Source organism: Rhinatrema bivittatum, chromosome 3, assembly GCF_901001135.1.
Source record: "Rhinatrema bivittatum chromosome 3, aRhiBiv1.1, whole genome shotgun sequence".
NCBI classification, from domain to species: domain Eukaryota; kingdom Metazoa; phylum Chordata; class Amphibia; order Gymnophiona; family Rhinatrematidae; genus Rhinatrema; species Rhinatrema bivittatum.
Window position 1 is genome coordinate 387,584,984 of NC_042617.1, and position 21,917 is coordinate 387,606,900.

A 21,917-nucleotide genomic window follows, 5' to 3' on the forward strand; every position below is an offset into this window, starting at 1 on the left:
GCAGCAAAGTTTTGCTGCTGCACGCCTGCATGGTACCTTCCCACGCGGCAAACAGTCTCCCCTCAGTTGGTCTCAAAGTACAGAAAAAGGAGTATAAAGAGAGTAGGTCGATAAATCGAGAAGAAAGTGTCCAAAAAGAAGGGTGGGGAAGCATGGCTAATTCATCCTGCTATCTACAGAAAAAGCAAAATTGCTTACCTTGTAATAGGTGTTATCCCAGGACAGCAGGATGTAGTCCTCACATATGGGTGACGTCACTGACGGAGCCCTGTCAAAGTTTCTAGAAACGTTTGACTGGCATCCTGAGCCCACTGAGCATGCCCAGCATGCCATGATCCCTTGAGCCACAGGGGTCTCCCTTCAGTCTCGTTTGTAGCAATAAGCTTTAGCCAAAAATAAAATAATAAAATGTACCGGACCCAACTCCGCGGGGTGGCGGGTGGGTTTCGTGAGGACTACATCCTGCTGTCCTGGGATAACACCTATTACAAGGTAAGCAATTTTGCTTTATCCCAGGTCAAGCAGGATGCTAGTCTTCACATATGGGTTATTAGCAAGCTACAGGCTGTCCTGTTGTAGCTTCACTTGGGTATTAGCGGTATCGGGGGATACGCGTATAGAAGGCCTGAATTCCAGTGGCGAGCAAAGGCGACCCTGGGTAAGCGGCTTCTCTGCTTGTGCAGGGAGTAAATGTTGACCACTTTGTAATTCAGTTGTGATGCAAAGAGGTTTACTGTTGGTTGACCCCAATGTTGAAATATCCTGGTCGCTACTATGGGATCCAAGGACCACTTGTGAGGTTGGAACTGATGACTGAGGCGGTCCGCCACTACGTTGTGAATTCCTGCTAGATAAGACGCCCGGAGAAACATTGAGTGTGTTAGGGCCCAGCTCCAAATTTGTGCTGCTTCTTGACAAAGGAGATACGAGCCCGTACCTTCCTGTTTGTTTATGTACCATATGGCTACTGTGTTGTCTGTTTGTATCAGAACAGTCTTGTGGGAACGGCAGGCCTTGAACGCATGAAGCACATAACATATAACTCGAAGATCTAGGAAATTTATCTGAAATGTGGCTTCGAGTTTTGTCCAAGTACCTTGAGTCTGCACACAATGTGTGCTCCCCACCCAAAGATGGATGCATCTGTAGTTAACGTCACTTGCAGAATCGGTTGTTGGAAAGGTAGGCCTGTAAGCAAGTTGTCCTCGTTCATCTACCATAGGAGTGAGGACCGTAGTTGTTGAATTACTTGAACTGGATAAGACAGTGGTTGAATGGCTTGTATCCAGTGCCTTCTGAGTGTCTATTGAGTGACTTTCATGGCTAATCTGGCCTTAGGAGTGACATGAACTGTGGATGCCATGTGACCCAAAAAAGTTAGACATTGATGAGCTGTCACCTGTGTCCGTGCGCGTAGAGAGCCTGCTAACGAGGTGAGTGTCTACACATGGTCTTTTGGGAGGAAAGCTTTTGACGTTATGGTGTTTAATTCTGCTCCGATGAATTGCAACAGGTGAGATGGTGTGAAGTGGGATTTCTAGTAGTTGATTAGGAATCCCAACTAATGGAGCAGATTTATCGTGAGCTTGAGAGAATTGAAAGCTCCTTGTTTTGTTTGACTTCTGATGAGCCAGTTGTCTAGATAAGGAAAAATGTGCACGCCTTCCTTGTGCAAGTGGGCAGCTGCCACTGCCAGGCACTTTGTGAACACTCAAGGTGCTGAGGCAAGACCGAATGGTTGCACCCTGTTCTGGAAATGTTGATGTCCCACTAAGAAATGCAGATATCTGCTATGAGGAGGGAATATTGGAATGTGAGCGTAAGCGTCTTGAAGATCCAGAGAACAGAGCCAATCTCTTTTTTGAAATAGAGGTAACATGGTGCCCACTGACACCATCCTGAATTTTTCCTTTCGTAGGTATTTGTTGAGCTTCCACAGGTCCAATATGGGACTTAGGCCTCCTGTTTTCTTTGGAATGAGGAAATAACAGGAGTAGAATTCTCTGCCCTGCTGAGGTCGGGGAACTGGTTCCATGGCCTTGGCTCTCAGAAGGGTGGATAATTCTTTTTTTGTAAGAGTGTGGCTTGATTTTTCACTGTCCAAGATGAGATGGGTGGAGTATCGTTTGGTACAGTGAGGAAGTCCAGGTGGTACCCTTGAGATATTATCGAGAGTACCCACTGGTCTATAGTGATGTGCAACCAATTGTGATGGAAGAAAGTGATCCGACCACCTACTGGCAAATTTGGGGTTGGATTGGTAGGTAGGCTTCTGTTCTCTGGTGAGATTTCAAAATCCCGAAGCCAGGCCTGTTTGCGGAAGGGGTTGAACTCTAGGTGCTCTTGGTTGTCAGGACTGCGATCTTTGTGCTGGTCTTGATGACCTTCCACGGGTAGCAGGAGGATAGTATCTCCATGGTCTATAATAAGGCCTTTTTGAATCCTTCCTTGGAAGTCTTCGTGTGGATGTTTGGGACTCCGGTGGAGCAGAGGAAAGTTGACAATGTTTCTGAATGTTCCTTCAGCTGGGAGACTGCTTCATGTACTTTATCTCCAAAGATATCTCCTGAACAAGGAAGATCAGCAAGCTTCTCTTGCACTTCTGGTCTCAGGTCGGAGGCTTTGAGCCAGGCCCATCTGCGGGCACTTATGCCTGTGGCAGACATTCTAGATGAAGTCTCGAAGCTGTCATAAGCTGCTCTAACTTCATGTTTCCCAGCTTCTAGGCCCTTATGGATAATGCTGTTGAAGGAATCTTGAAATTGTTGGGGGAAGAGATTCCGATAACTCCTGAATTTGTTTCCACAGATTACGCTGATATTGTGTCATATAGAGTTGGTAGGATGCAATTCTGGACACTAGCATTGAACCTTGAAACATTTTCCTGCCGATGGTGTCCAAAAACTTGTGATCTTTCCCAGGAGGATTCGATGAATGAGGTTTAATTCTTTTAGACTTCGTTTGAGCTGATTCTACTACAACCTATTGGTGAGGTAGTTGAGTTTTCTGGAAGCCAGGAATATGCTGGACTAGATAGGTAGCATCAGTCCATTTATTTACAGGTGGTATGGTGCAGGGATGCTCCCATAGCCTGTGTTGCAAAGTCCACTAGAACTTTGTAAACTGGTATTGCCAGGACTTCCTTAGGTGGATCCACAAACTATAATACTTCTAGAGTTTTTTGTCTAGTATCTTCTTCGGATACTAGCTGAAAAGGGATAGTATCAGCCATTTCTTTGATGAAATTAGAGAAAGGGGTCCTCTGGAGGGGATTTCCTTCTTTACTCCGGAGAAGAAGGATCTGAGAGGACTTCCTCCGAGGAAGAGTCAATATTTGGATATTCCCAAGTGTCCGATGAACGTGGACGAGGAGTCTATGGAAGAGGAAAGGATGGCATCGAGGGTTTCACCGGTGGTCTCGATGGAAATAGTGGAGAAAACGATGGCCGTGGACGAGAGATTCCCGATGGACTTTGAGTAGGTTCAGGCATCGGTACTTCCTTTGTTATTTCTGCTTCTTCCATCGGTCTTGGTGTCGGGGCATCGGGTGGTTGCACCGGAATGGCACCGAGTGTCCAAATTCACTAATATTGGCGCCAAGGACATATCCGGCATCGGTGTCAGTGAGGGTAATGGTGTCTGTGGATGAACCGGAACCGGCGATGGACTCTGATGGTATCGGAATCAACACTGGTGATGGGGGTGGAACCGGTGTCGGTGATGGAGCTGGCATCGAAGTTGGAACCGTCATCGATGCTGGCATCGAAGGTATGTCACGGAGTACGTCTCGAACTGCCTGGCGGATATAACCATCCGGTTCCGCCCTCATAGCTGGTGAAACCAGAGCAGCTATGGGGGGAGACAGTGAAGGCGATACCAGTATCTCCCACAGGTCCCTGTGGAGGTACGGTTCCCGGCACAGATATCGGTGGGGGATCGCCTAGGAGTCGAAGGCCTCGAAGGACACAGACTCCCTCTCTCCGAGGTTTCTTCGGAGTTGGTTCGATAATTGTCGAGGGAACTCCGGTTATCGGGTTCAATTCCAGATCCTGAGGCCTCCGGTATCGATGACTGTGTTTCTGTCAATGTTCAACGCCTTTTTCGATGGTAGATGTAGACTTCATCGATGACCGTGAAGGGGATCGATGAAGGCCGATCACCTGCTTCATCTGGCCAACGTCTAGTTTTTAGGACGACTTTTCTAATCGTTCCAGCCGGAGACGATTGTGTTGAAGTCGATGGCATCAGTTGAAGATGGATTAGATGTTCCATTTTTACCATGTGCGCTCGTCTGCCTTTCGGCGTCATCTCGGGCACATCGAAACATGTCTCTCACTGAGACACAGTACACACTCGATGTGTGGGTCCGTTATGGACATAGTGCGGGACCAATTCGGGCACTTTTTAAAACCGGTAGCCATAACGAAAGCCAGACAGCCGTCGATGACCTTCTGACTCTGTTTAACAATAACGGAACCGACCGGAAAAAATTTTAAACGCTCACCGATGGTGGAAAAAGGGAGACCCCTACGGCGGGATAAGTTTTTTTCCGAAATTTCTGAACTTCTTTTTGTAGTGAATATTCACCACATAGGGCTCCTATAACCGCAAGGCTAACAGCAGCGCGGAAAAAAGAAGTCTGTGGAGACCCCTGTGGCTCGAGGGATCATGGCATGCTGGGCATGCTCAGTGCGCTCAGGATGCCAGTCAAAAGTTTCTAGAAACTTTGACAAAGTTTTCCGTGATAGGGATTCCTCAGTGACGTCACCCATATGTGAGGACTAGCATCCTTCTTGTCCTGGGATAACACCATTTATGGTAAGCAAACTTGCTTTTTTCCCACAGATAAGCCAGGTGAATTAGCCATTCTTTCTGGGAGTCCCCAGCTCAAGGTTTTGGAGCAGATAGTGGATAGCTTTAAGAAGCTAAGCTTTGAGTCCGTGTGTCGCCTAATCATCTATTTCTTTCTGCTGTTTTTTGCAATGAAACTTGCTAGGTCTGTGGACAGCTTTACAGATTAGTAGCATGACAAAGTTTCGTAACCTATTAGGGCATCTGACTTGGCATGCCGTTGCAGGCAACTGTGGGAGGTGAAAGTGTATAAAGACTACCAGGTTGCTGCCTTGCAAATGTCTTGAAGGGGAACCTGCTGCAGGTGGGCTATGGAAGCCGCTACCACCCTTAATTGGTGGGTCTTTACCTTCGATGACAGAGTTTGATAGTCTTATGATAGCAGAAGAGGATACATTGTGTTAACCAGCTGGCCAGTGTGCATTTAAACACTGAAAGTCCCAGGCATTTGGTTGTATGAGAGGAAAAGTTGGAAAGGCCTACGAGGGGGAATGTGTCCTCTGTTTATAGTAAGCCAGGGCTCTCTTGCAATCCAGCATATGTAATACTGCTTCCCATTCTAAGGCATGAGGCTTCAGAAAAAAGGTTGGCAGTGTGATAGTCTGGTTAAGGTGGAAGATGGAAATTACCTTGGTAACGAAGGACGGATGTGTTCGCAAGGTGACTGTTGGATTAGAATTGGAGAAAAGGAGGGTAATGCACCAGTGCTTGCAGCTCTCCCACCCGTCGGGCCGATCTGATGGCATTGAGAAAAAGCAATTTCCAAGTTAGAAACTGCAAGTCGACCATCCCCAGATGTTCAAAAGGGGGAAGGGGGGAGCATCAGTGTTTCAAGGAGAAAATTCACTCAACACACAATAAAGCTCTGGAATTTGTTGCCAGAGGATGTGGTTAGTGCAGTTAGTGTAGCTGGGTTCAAAAAAGGTTTGGATAAGTTCTTGGAGGAGAAGTCCATTAATGGCTATTAATCAATTTTACTTAGGGAATAGCCACTGCTATTAATTGCATCAGTAGCATGGGATCTTCTTAGTGTTTGGGTAATTGCCAGGTTCTTGTGGCCTGGTTTTGGCCCCTGTTGGAAACAGGATGCTGGGCTTGATGGACCCTTGGTCAGACCCAGCATGGCAATTTTTTATGTTCTTATGACTACATTCGGTCCCAAAGAACAGCGGTGGAGCATCACAGGGGGCCTGAGCATAGGACGCCTCATGAAGTGGGATATTAAGGAATGCGTAGAGATGGAGACGCCCTCAATGGAGGAATGGTACGCTGCAACAGCACAGAGGTGTACTTTGATGGATGAGATAGCTAGGCCAGATTGGAAAAGTAGGTGAAGGTATTCAAGTAGCTGTTCTGGTGAAGAACGGAAAGGATCCAAGGACACTGCTATGAACCAGTGGCAGTACCACAATCATTTGGATGCATAATTCCTTCTCGTGGAGGGTTTCCATGCTGAGATTAGGATATCTTGGATGTCATTAGCAATGGCAAGATGGCCTAATAGCTCCCTATCAATCTCCATGCTATTAGGTGAAGGGAGTCTGGCTCGATCTGGACGAAGGAACACCTTTGCCCACGCTGGTGTCGAAGTGTGCCCCCAAAATGTTGAGCGATTGCGAGGGAGTGAGACTGCTCTTGGTGAAGTTGACTATCCATCCCAAGGAGTGAAGAAGCCGCAAGACCTTGTTGACGGCCTGTTGGCATGGGTCCCTGGTCTTCGCCCGAATGAGTCAGTCATCCAGGTAGGGATGAACAAGAATTCCCTCCCTCAGTAGGGCTGTCGCCACTACTACCATGACTTTGGTAAAAAGTGCGGGGGGGGGGGGGGGGGGCAGTCACGAGGTCGAAGGGCAGGGCCTGAAACTGGAAGTGTTGCCCCAGGATCTTAAAGCGCATAAAACTGTGATGCTTCTTGAGAATTGGGATGTGGAGATAAGCTTCCGTCAAGTCCAAGGAAGCCAGAAACTCCCCGCGATTAACTGCCGCAATGACGGACCTCAACATTTCCATCCAGAAGCGAGGGACTCAGAGCTCTGTTGACCATCTTGAGATCGAGGATCGGACGGAAGGAGCCCTCCTTTTTGGGTACCACGAAGTAAACAGAATAGTGGCTGGACCCTTGTTCCACTGGAGGGACCGGAAGAATGGCTCCCAAAGCTAGAAGCCGGTCGAGCGTCCGAACGATGAGGCGCTTCTTCACTGGGCCGCATGGGGAGAAGAGGAACCTGTCTCTTAATGGTCGAGAAAATTTAAAGCGTAGCCGTGCTTTAGAAAATCCGGGACCCAGTGACCCGAAGTAATCTTGACCCACTCCTCGTAGAAGAGACAAAGCCGTCCCCCTATCCGGGGCGTTGAGGAGTGGGCAGATACAGCTTCATTGGGAAGACTTGGAGGAACTCCCCTGGGAGGAGTTCTCTCGGCCTGGTCTACGACCTTGAAAGGAATGGACCAGGACTGGGGCTGAGTCGACGGCTACCTCTGCAAGCCTGGTCTGGCGAAAATGCCACTGACCCCTGAAGCGACTCCTAGAGGAGCTGAACGTTCTGGAGGTCCGTGGTCGATCCTCAGGCAACTTATGCACTTTATTCTCCCCGAGGGATTTAATAATATGCTCCAGGTCCTCTCCAAAAAGCAACTTCCCTTTGAAAGGCAAAGATCCCAGCTTCTGCTTAGATGAAGAATCCGCCGACCAATTGCGAAGCCAAATGAGACACCTCGCACAGACCGCAGAGACCACTGATCTGGCCAAAACGCGGAGGAGATCGTATAGCGCATCCGCTCCATAAGCTATGACGGATTCCAAACGCTCCACCTGCTCAGCCTCCTTTGGAGGCAAGTCTTGTGCACTGAACAGTTGCTGAAACTATCTGAGACCTGCCTGCTGCATAAGAGAGCTACAGACAGCGGCCCTGACCCCTAGAGCCGAGACCTCAAAAATCCTCTTGAGGTACACCTCGAGCTTTCAGTCCCGGAGAGCAGCACCACCCGTGACCGGGATTGTCGTTCGTTTAGTGACCGCCATTACAGGCACATCCACTTTGGGCACCTTGAGGAGCTCTAGGTACTCTTCAGGAAGGGGGTAGAGCTTGTCCATAGCTCTGCCCACTCTGAGGGTGGCATCAGGGTTATCCCACTCCATGGACAACAATTGGAGGAGCATCTCATGAAAAGGGAAAGTCTGTGCTGGGGGGCGCAGCCCTGCCAGGACAGGATCCCCCTTCTTAGATGTAGTGCCAGACCCCGGAGTGACCTCCGGTGTATCAATATCTAATTCTCTCAAAACATGGGGAATTAGCGGGTCCAGTTCATCACTGAAAAAGACGCAGGACCCTAGGATCATCTCCTTCGACCTGCATGTGCGCCGTCTGATCATCCAAATTAGGATCTGGTAGTGTAGGCAGCAGAGGGTCCTGAGGCACCGGAGCTGGACAGCTGGGATGTGGAAGCAGCCAAACCCTAGAGGACCCTGCGGTAGCCCCTGCCCCCTGGCTATCCCTGGGTAACTCCAATCTGCTCTGGTTGGCAGGAGGCAGTCTGGGGGCTGGCTCCTGCTGCTGTCCCAGCCTGGCCAAATAAGCAATGTGGAGCAGGAGCACAAAATCTGTTGAAAACGGCCCGGGGGGGGGGGGGGGGGGGGGGGGGCACGGGGGTAGGTTCAGGAGGGACCCCCACCGAGTTCCCCGTAGTTGTAGTGAGGTCCGGAGGGGTCCATGGGGGTCAGAAGAGGCGGCAGCGGCGGAGGAAATTCGATGTCAGGATCCCCAACGGGCTGCGATGAGGCAGCCGGCTCCGAAAACAAAATGGCCGCCGTTCCTGCACTAGACGGGAACGGGGCCAGCCCCTCCGGAGGCCGGCGCGACTCAGAACGTGCTGCCGAGCGAGTAGCTGGGCTCGAGGGACCCTCCCCGCCAGGGAGGCACCTGAAGCAAAGACCTTCCCTGGAGAGCCGGAACCTAGGCTATCCACAGGCTCCGCAACGCGAAAATCGCGGCATGGGGGGAGGGAGGCAAACAGCCCGATCAAGAGATCACCCCCAAACTCATACCAGAGCGGGAAGGAACCTCTGCTCAACAAGACCAACGACTCGAAGTCCCTCACTACAAAGAAAGGTGGTTTTTTTTTGAGTAGAGGAATGTCGCCTCTCTGCTAGCGCTGCCCCAAAGCAAACCGCTTCTCAGAACAGCGTGTCGTTGAAAAGAGGGGGAGTGGTTAGACCACCAACTAGCACTCCTAAAATGGCATAAAAACTCTGACCTGAGAAGAAAAGAAGACAGAACTTACCCCACATGCAAGAACAAGGCAAAGAAATGGAGACAGTCCTGCCTGCAAGTTTCCTCAGTGCTCGGCACTGAGAACACTGACTAACTGCAAATGGTCTGAGGACTTTTTTTTTTTTTTTTTTTTTTTTTTTTTAAACTTGATCCATCCAAAGAGAAGAACAAAAGCAAACAAAGGCAAAGAAGCTAATAGAGAAAAGGGGGAACCGCAGGAGAAACCACTCGCATCTGCTGGAGTCAGAGGAATACTGAAGGGACGCAGAGGGTGCACCTGCTTACATGAGGGCGCCCTTCGAGTTTTTATCTGACTCCAACTGCTGGAAGGGGGACATAACCCACTGTCTGGACTGATCCGGGTATGTACAGGGAATGTAGGCAATGAAAAATGTTGATAGATTATAATGTATTTGTCAACTTACGTGACAACAAAAACAATCAAATACAAATTAAAAAAAAAAACTTAATTCTAGAAGTTCATATATGTATAAAGGCTATATCATATATCCCAATTCTACAGTTTTTGCTTTAATACTACTTCCTTTATGGGGTCTTTTTTTTTTTGGTTTTTTTTTTTTTATTCAGCAGTTTCTTCCTGCTGCTTTGAGTTTCCACTTCAGTGGAAATTGGTCTCTTTTGTGTTATCAATGTTATAGTTCTCAGCCGGGAGTTCAAAAACCTAGGTGTTCTTATTGAGTAATGAATGGGACTCCCTCATTCCCAGGGACTGTGAATGCTGCCTGAATAGCATCCCCAGCTCTGGTTGGCTGCAGAATAGAAGCTTGGCCCAGGTCCTTTGCATGGCAGTGTGCAGCACTTGCCACTGAGCCATTGATTTTATTATATTAAAATTTAAAAAGTCTTAAAATGTTGTTCTCTCAATAGCTCCTCCACTTAACTATGTTATGTCAGATTATCAAGGCTTATTACTGCCTACAGGTGTTATAAAACTAAATATATATATATATACCCGAGAATTTAAAATAATTAAATTGCTATTAATCTTACTTTTTACCATAAATTTTTGATAAATACAACTAGACATCCAAAGAGTTGACTTACCGCTAAATCTAAGGTCCCGACATATACCATCATTGGATCTTTCAAATAGGATTTTGCAAGTCTTCGAACACCATCTGGCCATGTAGCACTAAAATGGAATCAAGCAATGATGAAGTACAATTTTTTTAGGATATCTTTGTTTTACCAATATACTGTATAATAAAACTATAAACAAATATACTTTTAAAGAGTACAGACATTCCGTTTTCATCCATTTGCAAACTGTTTTCTTTCCCTTTTTTTTTTTGTTGGACAATCCTTAGCTAGGGAGTCCTACATACGTGAATCAATATATTTTGTCAGAGAACTTACCTGTAACAGATATTTCTCTGATGACAGAAGATAAACAAAACATGTCCAACCCTCCTACCAGTTGGGAGTTGTGTTCTCTCCCTCTCTCTTCCAAGCTTGTCTAAACAAACAGATCTGTGAGGCCATATGTATGTGAGGAAGCTCCATATATGCCTGCAAAGCTCTTACCATGATTTTTCGAAAGATGAGGAGCTCTTTGCTCACTGTATGCAGCAATCATGCTACTCATGTATGACTTTTTGATTTTCTGTAATCAGAAAATACCTGTTGTAGGTAAGCAACTTTGTTTTGCAGACTCATTATGATACCTTGTTCTTGAACTTTTATGTTAAATGCCTGCTTATTGTGCAGATGAGCCATTGATGTAACCATGGCTTTAACATGATAAACCTTGATAGGTGCCTGTAATTTGTAGGTCTGCTAGTGTATAGTACTGTGCAATACAGTCTGTAAACCAGTTGGACAATGTGCATTTGCCCACTGCTACGTCCAGTCTGTTTGGATAGTAAGAGATGAATAGTTGGGAAGCTTGACAATGAGGCAGAGTTCTTCTCTTGTAGTAAGCCAAGATCATTTTACAGTCTAAGGCATAAAGAGCTCTCTCGCCTTCATCTGCATGTGGCCTCAGGAAGAAAGTAAACACAATAGCTTGATTAATATGAAGATGATACTATCTTTGGTAGAATCTTTGGGTGGGTGTGGAGCCCCATTCCATTGTAGAAGAATTGTGAATAAGGTGGATAATGAACTAAAGTCTGAAGCTCACTGATTCTTCTGAATGACATTACTGTTACCAGGAATATTTTTCATGTTAGAAACTTGAGAGAAGCAGACTCCACTGCTTCATATGACAGTTTCAGCAGCTGTGCCAGAACCATGCTTAGATCCCATAGAACAGTTAAGTTTTACAACTGGAGGTTTAGTATGCCATAAGCCGGTGGTTCCTAAACCTGCCCTGGAAGACCCCCAGCTGGAAGGTTTTCAGGATATCTGCAATGAATATGCATGAATTAAAATTTATATACATTGCCTCCACAGCATGCATATTTTCTCTCATACATATTCATTGCGGATATCCTGAAAACCCGACAGACTGGGCATCCCTCAGGACAAGTTTATGAACCTCTGCCATATGTTTGCCATAAATTTGGATATTAACAGTTGAGTGAAGAGGGGCTTACCCTCTATTTAAGCATGGTAAATAGCTATAGCACTGTACTTTCACTGATGAAGTGCTGAGACCTAAAGCAGCGAGAGTGAGCAAATAGTTCAGTAACTCTTTGGGTTTGCATGCAAATGGATCCAAGGTATTGTGTTGATACCATGTGAAGAACCTCTTCCATTTAAAACCATAAGCTAAATCAGATTTGTATTTGGTTTACTTTTTTGAATAAATAGATCTGAACTAAAACCACAGGCTCTTCTAGTTGATGGTTTTCTGGATGACACCATAATGTCCCTTAACCACTTTGGGTAAAGGACAACTTGGAAATTGAACGCTTAACATCCAAGCCATCACATTGAGGGAGTTAATGATAGGTCTGTTCCAAGAGGAATCTGAGGACTGCTGGACAGCTGCTATTAATCAATAATGAATAGTAGCTTGGGATCTATTTAATGTTTGGCTACTTGCCAGGTACTTGTGACTTGGACTGGCCACTGTTGGACAGAGGATGCTGGGCTTGATGGACCCTTGGCCTGACCCAGTATGGCATATCTTATGTTCTTATAAGCAAACCAAACTTGTCTGGGCTATGCTGGAACTATGAGAGTAGGATGAGCCTGGTCTTTTGAGCAATTTTTGCACAGTTCTGCTTATCAGTGGTAAAGCATAAATGAGATCTGCATTTCAATCAAGCAGAAAAGCATCCTGAGCTGATCTGACTTTGCTGGGAAGAATAATGCAAAAGCTTTCTGGTTTGGATCTGATGCAACAGGTCGATTGTTGGAAGTCCTCATCAACTAAACAGTCTGCTGACTGCTTGCAGTGCACCTAGAACAGATGTTCCAGAAAGTAGGTAGAATATAAATTATTGCAATAATAAATAAATGTTGATTGCTGTAAAGGCCATTCATATGGTCGAAAAACTCTGCTTAGGCAATCTAATGTGTTGGAGATTCCTGGAAGGTAGGTCGCTTACAGGACAGCTTGATGTCTGTATGCCCATTCCCATATATTTATCTCTTCTTAGCAAAAAGTCCACGACTCTGTGCCCCCCTTATTTGTTCATGTAGAATATGGCTACTAGGTTGTTGGTTTGAATAAGAATTCTATTTCCTTGGAGGAGACGAGTGAAAGTTGTTAGAGTATATCAGATTGCTCTGAATTCTAGGAAGTTGATTTGAAATTGTCTTTCTATGAATGTCTTGAGCTCAAAAAGGCCTCTCTGGGCCTCCCAACCCTTTGTGGAGGTATTCGTTGCCATCATTTCTTAGTGAGAATGTAGTCGAATGATGCTCCTTCCTGAATAATGAAGGGGCCTAACCACCAGAGTAATTCCTGTTTTTTCTCTTTTGAAATTTGCACTTTGGTTGTCAATGGTTGAGTGATTTGGTCCACTGGAAATGAAAGCCCTACTGCAGGAGTCATATGTGAAGGTAAGTTAGTTAAACCATGTGGATTGCTGCTGCTACCATATGACCAAAAACAACCATCGCCTCCCTGGCTGATGACTGATCTGCATTCAACAGGCTGAATATTAAGGATCTGAGAGTGTTCCCCAATCTCTTGGAAGGAAAGCTCTTGAAAAGAATCTATCCAAGCTCCAATAATTTTTCTTGGGAGGGAATTAGAGTAGATTTCTTGAAATTCACTTGGAACCCTAATGACTGTAATCGTATTGACTTTTTCAGGGAAGTTAACACATTCCTGGGAATTTGCCGTCACAAGCCAGTTGTGCATGTAAGGGAAGACACTGGTGCCTTATCACAGTTGCGCTGCTACTTCAGCCAGGCACTTAGTTAATACCCTCAATGCTGCTGACAGGCTGAAGCGGAGTACTTTACTGATAGTGGGAGGAGTCCACCATAAAATGTAATAAGGCCAGTGGGAGAAATGGATGAGAATATGAGCATAAGCATCCTTTAGATCTAGAATGTATATCCACTCCACCTCCTGGATGAAGGGGAGAATTATTTGGAGGTAATTAATTTTGAATATCTCCTGGAGTATATTCTTGCTCAGGCTTCTTAAATCTAGGATATGATCTCAGTCCCCCAGATTTCTTGCGGATAAGAAAACAGCAGGAGTAGAACCCCTGGCCATGGTAATACAGGGGAACACATTATATTGCCGACTGTTTGAGTGATTCTACTTCTAGTCATGGTTGTGTTAAGTGAGATGGATCCAGATCAAAGGCTGAATGACAAGGAAGCATGGGAAGCTGGGAAAAACGTATGTAGTATCCAAACCACGATCTTCAGAACTCAACAATTTTTAGTGATCTTGTGCCACTCCTCCAGGAAGTTCTGGATTCCCTCTCCTACGGAAGGGAGAGTTGCTGGGTTTGAAATATGGTCAAAAACTTGGTCAAGGTTTGGGCTGGACTTGCTGTGCTGCTTTTGGTTGACAGTGTGCGCATACTGTTGAGCATGAGCCAAAATTACTATTGTGGAAGAAGAGGCGAGATCTAGTATTGTTGGAAAGGGTGTCTAGAAATAAGAATGTAAGACTTGCTACAATGCGAGAGACCAAGGGTCCTTCAAGCCCAATATCTTTTAAAAGCATCGTAGCTACACCTTGCAAGACTAATGATCCTGTCCCATGGAGAGGGACTGGACCACGTGTTCCTTCATTTCAGCTACTGCTTCTTTGGGCATTTCTCTGAAAAAGATGGTCTCCCAGGCAAGAAATGTCTGCCAATCTGTTGTGGACATCACTCAAGTTACTGGCTTTCAACCAAGCCATATGGCATGTTCCAGTGGAGACTGCTGAGGAGCATACCGTGATAGCAAATGCCTCAGATGGATTAAAGAAAGCATATACCTTCTTCAGCATCTAAAAGTGGTTGAGGGTATGCAGCTCAGTCTTCACCAGCAGGATGATATGGTTTCATTTTTTTTGTACAATCGTTTAAGTTTTGAACCATATAGAACTGCTGAATGGAAATGTGTGTATTAAGCATAGGGCTTTGGAACATCTTTTTATGAAAACTGTCCAGTAGCCCGAGATCCTACCCTGGCACAGTATTTGTGCATATCTTTGTTTTCTTTGCTCTTTAGAGTCACTTCTACCACAACTGATTGGTGGGACTAACTGCAGTATTCCAAACCCTGGAGATTTTTATACTCTATACTTGAAGTCTAGTTTTCTTACAACTGAGGCACAGGAAATAGGATTTCCCCACATTTGTCTGTAATTCTTGCAGGCTAGCATAGCTCAGGATTTATGCTGGCTGCAATGTTACCAGAATTTGGAGGCCAAAGAAGTTTGCAGGAAGATCTTTGTCCTTATGCATATTAACTGAGCACTTCTCACAGCTTATCCAGAAATCTGGAGTAGGAAGGTTCTTCCAGTGGAGACAAGTGTTCTGGAAGGGATCCCACATGACTCTTCAGAGCCTAGAGGAATGGGAATACTGATCTAAGACTCCAGTGATGAAAAAGATGACGGAGGACAGGTCCTTAGTTACCTTGGAGAGGTATACTCCTGATGGACATCCTCTGATTGGCAGGACTCCCTTGCAAGCAAATGCTGTGGACTAAAACCATCTTGTGGGGTGGGGGGGGGGGGGTCTGATGGAATATCCAACCAAACAGGAGATATTGGGATGATTCCTCATGACAGTAAATCTGATATCCTCGAGAGAAGTTGGAAGGTACTCTCCTTACCCTTAGTCACTACAGAGGTTCTTTACCTCTGTAGTGATTTTATTATGTTACGATTTGCTATTTTCCTTTTATGATATGCTAGAATTGTTTTATTATTTATTGCTCCCTTATACTGTTTTTGTTTTATGATGTTTAAATTTCATTTTATTTTATGATTTGTCATATGCCTTTTATGATATGTTGGAATTGTTTTATGAATATCTGTGGAAGGGCCGGCATGCCTTTTGTCCTGGTATGGGTGGTAAAACATCCTTTTCTGATATCAGAATGGAATTCTGCACATCTTTATTATTTATTGCTCCCAATACGGTCTTTGTTTTATGAAGTTTTATCTGATTTTATTATGTTACGATTTGCTATTTTCCTTTTATGATATGCTAGAATTGTTTTATTATTTATTGCTCCCTTATACTGTTTTTGTTTTATGATGTTTAAATTTCATTTTATTTTATGATTTGTCATATGCCTTTTATGATATGTTGGAATTGTTTTATGAATGTTGTCTTATACATCGCCTAGGCCTTTTAGAGTTAGGCGATTCATAAATTCTGAATAAATGAAATAAATAAATGAAATTTGAAGGGGAGGCTAATTAGATGTGAGATACACCAGAGAGCAAATGGATCTGCAGTCTCCAGGCATTAGCCTTGTTCCATTAATTTTGTTGATGCAAGGGCTCTGGTAATTGGTGGGGGTAGGGGTATCATATCCCCCTCTGCCAATTCTGAGTAGGTAGCATGAGACTGCATTGGAAGCACTGCAGCACAAATGATGGAGCAACCTGCTCTAATGGTTGAGGAACAACGTATTTCACATTCTAAGACTCAATGTGTCGATGATGCACCCGAGACTCAGTGGGAACACCCGAGACTCAGTGGAAACACCCGAGACTCAGTGGAAACACCGAGAGGAGAGGATCACCTTGCTGGTGGCTGAAAGGAATCAGTAAGTTTTTGCTTGGGACATTGGGGCAAAAGTATTGGGGCAAAGTTAACTATTTGGGAATATTATTTAGTGTGTTTGTGCCTTTAATAGTCAGAAAGGCAGTGAATAAACAAGTTAGACTGTTTGTATTTTTAGTCAGTCAATAAGGTAGCAGTAGGTAGTGTGTTTATTTTTAAAAGTCTGCAGAACTGAGTGTTCTCCAGACTTTTAAAGAACTGAGTGCTTGTATTGAAAAAAAAGAACCCCCACAAAAAAAAACAAAAACCCAAAAAGTAGCCAGAAGCTAGAAATAAGCTAGGAGCAGTGTATACCTAAGTAAAAAAGTTGAATAGTTCAGCTCAGTTACTCACCTTGGAAAGGTGTTGAGGTAGTGTGATTGGGTTTGAATAGGGACCAACATTTGTTAATCAAGAGAGCAGTGAGTCACTCAGGCTGACTAACTAAGTGTGAAGGTTGTGTGTTCCATGTGAATAGGTACTATTCTTTGTTAATCAGCACAGCAGTGAGTCACTCAGGAAATCTAACTGAAGTGTTCATCTCCTAAGGGATTGTTTTGCACTAATTTACCTTAGAAGCACATTATATATTACAAGGGAAGTGTTAAGGTTGTGTGTTTTATTTGATTAGGTAACATTCTTTGTTAATCAGAACAGCAGTGAGTCACTCAGGAAAACTAACTGAAGTGTAAATCTCTAAAGCAGAGCTTTCCAAAGTGTGTGTCATGACACTTTAGTGTGTCGCCTGCAGTGTGCCGCGCAAGCCCGGTGCACGTGACACACCAGGAAGTGGGAGCCAATGCGGCCGCCGGTGGACCTCATCCCACTGGCGGCTGAGCAGTGAAGTTTCGCTGGGCTGGGCGCCGGAGACACACAGCAGGAAGATCGGCAGGGGTGGCCCGAAGGAAAAGGTCACGTTTAAACGTGCAGGTGCTCCACCTCCTTTCTGCCCCCGTGGCCCCGGAAGAAAAAGGTTGCCGGAGCCGCGCGGGCAGGAAGGAGGAGGAGCATCAGCCGCGTGCAGAAGAGGAGCAGCGTTGTTGCAGCGAGCTAAGAAGAGGAGGAGGCCGGAGCAGGGTCCCCACCGCGGATCGGCCCAAGAAGATCAGGGCTGCCGCTGCCGCCGATCGGCCTGAGAAGATCAGGGCCGCTGTAGAGCCCATCCTGCAGTGATCCGTGAAAAGGAGGCCCCAGAGGTAAGAGAGAGGCTGAGGGCCCATAGAGTGCGTGTATGAGATGAGTTGAGAGATTGTGTGTGTGAGTAAGGACCTGAATGTTTGCAGAGACAGCATGTGAGAGCCTGTGTATGTGTGAGAGAGACAGCATGTGACAGTGAGAGCCTGTGCTTGAGCAAGACAGCTTGTGGGAGTGAGAGAGAGCCTGTGTGTGTTTCAGACAGCATGTGCAAGAGAGAGACTATGTATGAATGATTGTATGAGAGAGAGCATGTGACAGTGAGAGTCTGTGCTTGAGCAAGACAGCATGTGGAAGTGAGAGAGAGCCTAGGTGTGTTGAGAGTCAGACAGCATGTGCAAGAGAGTCTGTGTATGAATGATTGTATGAGGGAGAGCATGCGAGAGTGAGAGCCTGTGAGTATGAGAGAGAGAAAGCATGTGAGAATGAGAACCTGACTGTATGTTTGAGGAAAGAAGATAGATGGAGAGAAAAGAAATAGAAAAAAAAGACAATATGAAAGGAATTGGCAAAAAAAATAAGAAAGGGGAGGTGGAACAAAAAAGCCTGTGACCAACCGATTAGAAAACTAGGATCAGACAGCAAAGGTAAAAAAAAAAATAATAATAATAATTTTTACTGATTGGCACATGTAATCTTTGGTAATGTGCAAGAGTAGCACTTTCTCTATGCAGATCTCACAACGTACGAGATCAACATGGAGGAAGTGGAAACCCACGGGGCCTGCACAGAGGAGGCAGCAGAATGGGCTTCAGTGCCAATAGCAGCAATCAGCGCCTCCCCAATAGCCATGTGGCATCAGTGACAGTGGCAGCAGAGGAATGAGAGAGGCTCCGAGGTTGCTGGCAAAAGAAAGAAAGAAAGGGGGTCTGCCTTTAGTGTGCATGTGTATGAATGGGAGTCTGCCTGGGGGTGTGTGTGAATGCACGGGTGCCTGCCTGAGGGTGTATCTGTGTATGAGAACATATGGGTGTCTTCCTGGGGTTTGTGTGTGTGAGAATAGGTGCCTGCCTGTGTGTGATGGATGTGTGTGTGTGTGTGTGAGAATGAATTGGTGCCTGCCTGGGGGGTCTGTGTGTGAGAGAATGAATTTGTGCCTGCCTGGGGGGTCTGTGTGTGAGAGAATGAATTGGTGCCTGCCTGGGGGGTGTGTGTGTGAGAGAATGAATTGGTGCCTGCCTGGGGGTCTGTGTGTGTGAGAATGCCTGGGGGATGGTGAGGGAGTGATGTGAAAATGAATGGGAGCCTGCCTGGGGGTCAGTTTCAGTGTGTGAGAATGATTGGGAACTTGCCTGGGTGTGTGTGTTTGTGTGTATGTGAGGGAGCCAGAGAGAGTGAGAGCATGAGCGTGTATGAGAAAATCAGGGGAGTAAGAGTTTGTGTGTGGGGTGTGTGTGGAGGGGGAGAGAGTGTCTTAGAGCCTGAGAGTGTGTCAGTGTCTGTGAGAGCGAGAGGTTATGCTGGGTATAAGAGCATGAATGTGTATGTATGTGACAGTGTATGTGTGAGAGAATGGACATGTGAGTATGTGGGAGAGAGAGAGGATAACCTCCTAATCCTCGACAATATCAGGGTGACTGGAAATCAAGAGCTCCCATGTATGGACAGCAGGGGCTTTTTTAAATCCTTATTAGTTTTAATTATTGGGTGTTATTTGATATATGTGCTGTTTTGAAATATTTTATTGGTGTTTAGGAAATTGTAAAAAATGTATATGATTTTAATTAATAGAAATTCTATTTATCAGTAGTTTTGAAATATTCTTTTATTAGTATAGTTTTACTATTATAAAACTGATGCTTTATGTTTCTTGATTTTATTTGTTTTATGAGGAATGGTGGTTCTGTTTTTCCATTGTTAATACACAGAGTCTGGCTTCTTGGGGTTTCCATTTCAGTTTTTGTCTAATTTGTGCTCCTTTATTTTGTATTCTGTATTTGGTGAGGGTCTGTCTCTGCTCTGTGTGTGTGACCATGATGAGAGATTCTGCTAGCATAGGGATCTATAGCAATCAGGTTTGTTTTGTTTCCTCAGTAGGTGGTGTATTGGTATTCTAGGACCCAGTGTAATATTTACCCTTGCTTTTTCACAGGTAGGGTTATTGTTGTTTGAGTCCTTGGTGTTATTACTGTTATGTTACGATGGGATTGCAGTATAGATTGAGTGTCTTTTTTTGCGAGATTTTGTGTTAGTTCACAATGTGCCTGGCAGTGGAAGCTGTTTGTGCTGCTGTTACTGTGAGGTGACACCAGAATTTGAAAATATCTTTTAGTATGATGAGCTGTAAGGGAAACATCCAAGCTCCATTGTTTGGGGGAATTTCAGTGGATGTACAAAGTTACAAAACTGGAGGTGCAAGATTTATATTGACATTCTGTCCTTTCCTGTAAATTCCAGACTTCACTCTCATAGCCATATACAATTAGTTGAATGAGGCTATCAAATACTTTTATAGTGTGAAACTGGCCAGCTTTTTTAAATTACGTAGAAGACCCTTTGGACTTTTTTATTAACACCAAATATTCAAAAGCTATGTTCATCCCATCAAGCTCATATATCTCATTAAAGAGGTAAATTGAGTAACACATAACTATGTTTTATTAATGTTACTCAAATTATAACAACAACATTAATCTTCGAATATTATATATATTTAATATAAATGAAAGGTTTTCACAAGATAGGTTGTGTCGTAAAACATTTTATGATGTATATATTTAAGGAAACATACATAAATTGTCGAAATACATTTCATTCATTTAACCTCTGGTTTGCTAGTAGACTGAATTACTGTGTCCCGAAATTACCGTATTTTTCGCTCCATAAGACGCACTTTTTTTCCCCCAAAAGTGGGGGGAAAATGTATGTGTGTCTTATGGAGCGAATATAAAAAAAATAAATAAATCTAACAACCCCCCCCCCCTCCTGACTCCCCCAAGACCTGCCGACTTAATTTACTGCAACCCCCCACCCTCCTGACCCCAAGACCTGCCAAACGTCCCTGGTGGTCCAGCGGGGGTCCAGGAGCGGTCCGGGAACGATCTCCTCGGCTTCGGCCGTCGGCTGCCAGTAAACAAAATGGTGCCGACGGCCCTTTGCCATCCCTATGTCACTGAGACCGACCAATAGCAGCGATCGGTCCCAGTGACATAGTGAGGGCAAAGGGCCGTCGGCGCCATTTTGATTACTGGCAGCCGACGGCCGAAGCCGAGGAGATCGTTCCCTGACCGCTCCTGGACCCCCGCTGGACCACCAGGGACGTTTGGCAGGTCTTGGGGGGGTCAAGAGGGTGGGTGGTTGCAGTAAATTAAGGTTGGCAGGTCTTGGGGGGGGGTCAGGAGGGTGGGGGGTTGCAGTAAATTAAGTCGGCAGGTCTTGGGGGAGTCAGGAGGGTGGGGGGTTGCAGTAAATTAAGTCGGCAGGTCTTGGGGGGGGTCAGGAGGGTGGGGGGTTGCAGTAAATTAAGTCGGCAGGTCTTGGGGGGGTCAGGAGGGTGGGGGGTTGCAGTAAATTAAGTCGGCAGGTCTTGGGGGAGTCAGGAGGGTGGGGGGTTGTAGTAAATTAAGTCGGCAGGTCTTGGGGGGGGGTCAGGAGGGTGGGGGGGTTGCAGTAAATTAAGTCGGCAGGTCTTGGGGGGGGGGTCAGGAGGGTGGGGTTGTTAATTTAAAGGGTTGGGATGGGGTTTTCTTTTTGGGAGGAAGGGGTTCCCAAAGAAAGAAACGTTTTCTGATCTGGGGAGTGGACCGAAATGGCCCTCCCCAGACCCGAAAACAAAATGGGGAGAAAAAAAAAAGCTATGCACTACCCTAATTTGCTCCATAAGACGCCCAGACGCAGAGCCGGTTTAGCACAATTTTTTTTTTTTTTTTTAATTTTCCCCCTCTGAATCCTAGGTGCGTCTTATGGAGCGAAAAATACGGTATATTTGTCTAAAAAGTGTGTCACCAACATGAAAAGTTTGGAAAGCTCTGCTCTAAAGGAACTGTTTTGTACTAATTTACCTTAGAAGCACATTATAAATTAGAAGGAAAGAGCTCAGTAACCCACATTCCAGTGGGAACACAGAGGAGAGGATCACCTTGCTGGTGGCTGAAAGGAATCAGTAAGTTTTTGCTTGGGACATTGTCTTTTTTAAAAGTATTGGGGCAAAGTTAACTATTTGGGAATATTATTTAGTGTGTTTGTGCCTTTAAAAGTCAGAAAGGCAGTGAATAAACAAGTTAGACTGTTTGTATTTTTAGTCAGTCAATAAGGTAGCAGTAGGTAGTGTGTTTATTTTTAAAAGTCTGCAGAACTGAGTGTTCTCCAGACTTTTAAAGAACTGAGTGTTTGTATTTAATACTAACTGAGTGCTTGTATTGAAAAAAAAAAAAACAATCCCCACAAACCCCCCCCCCCCCAAAAGTAGCCAGAAGCTAGAAATAAGCTAGGAGCAGTGAATACCTAAGTAAAA

At 45.2% G+C, this 21,917-nt stretch overlaps 1 protein-coding gene across 1 annotated transcript in view; it reads right to left on the reverse strand.

The window, feature by feature from the left end:
* DDX43 (DEAD-box helicase 43) overlaps positions 1–21,917 on the reverse strand; it is a 487,172-nt gene that overhangs the window by 267,653 nt on the left and 197,602 nt on the right. Inside the window, exon 11 of the mRNA XM_029595625.1 lies at positions 10,188–10,275. Within this exon, the coding sequence (XP_029451485.1) occupies positions 10,188–10,275 (88 nt within the window). The remainder of the gene's footprint in view (positions 1–10,187; positions 10,276–21,917) is intronic.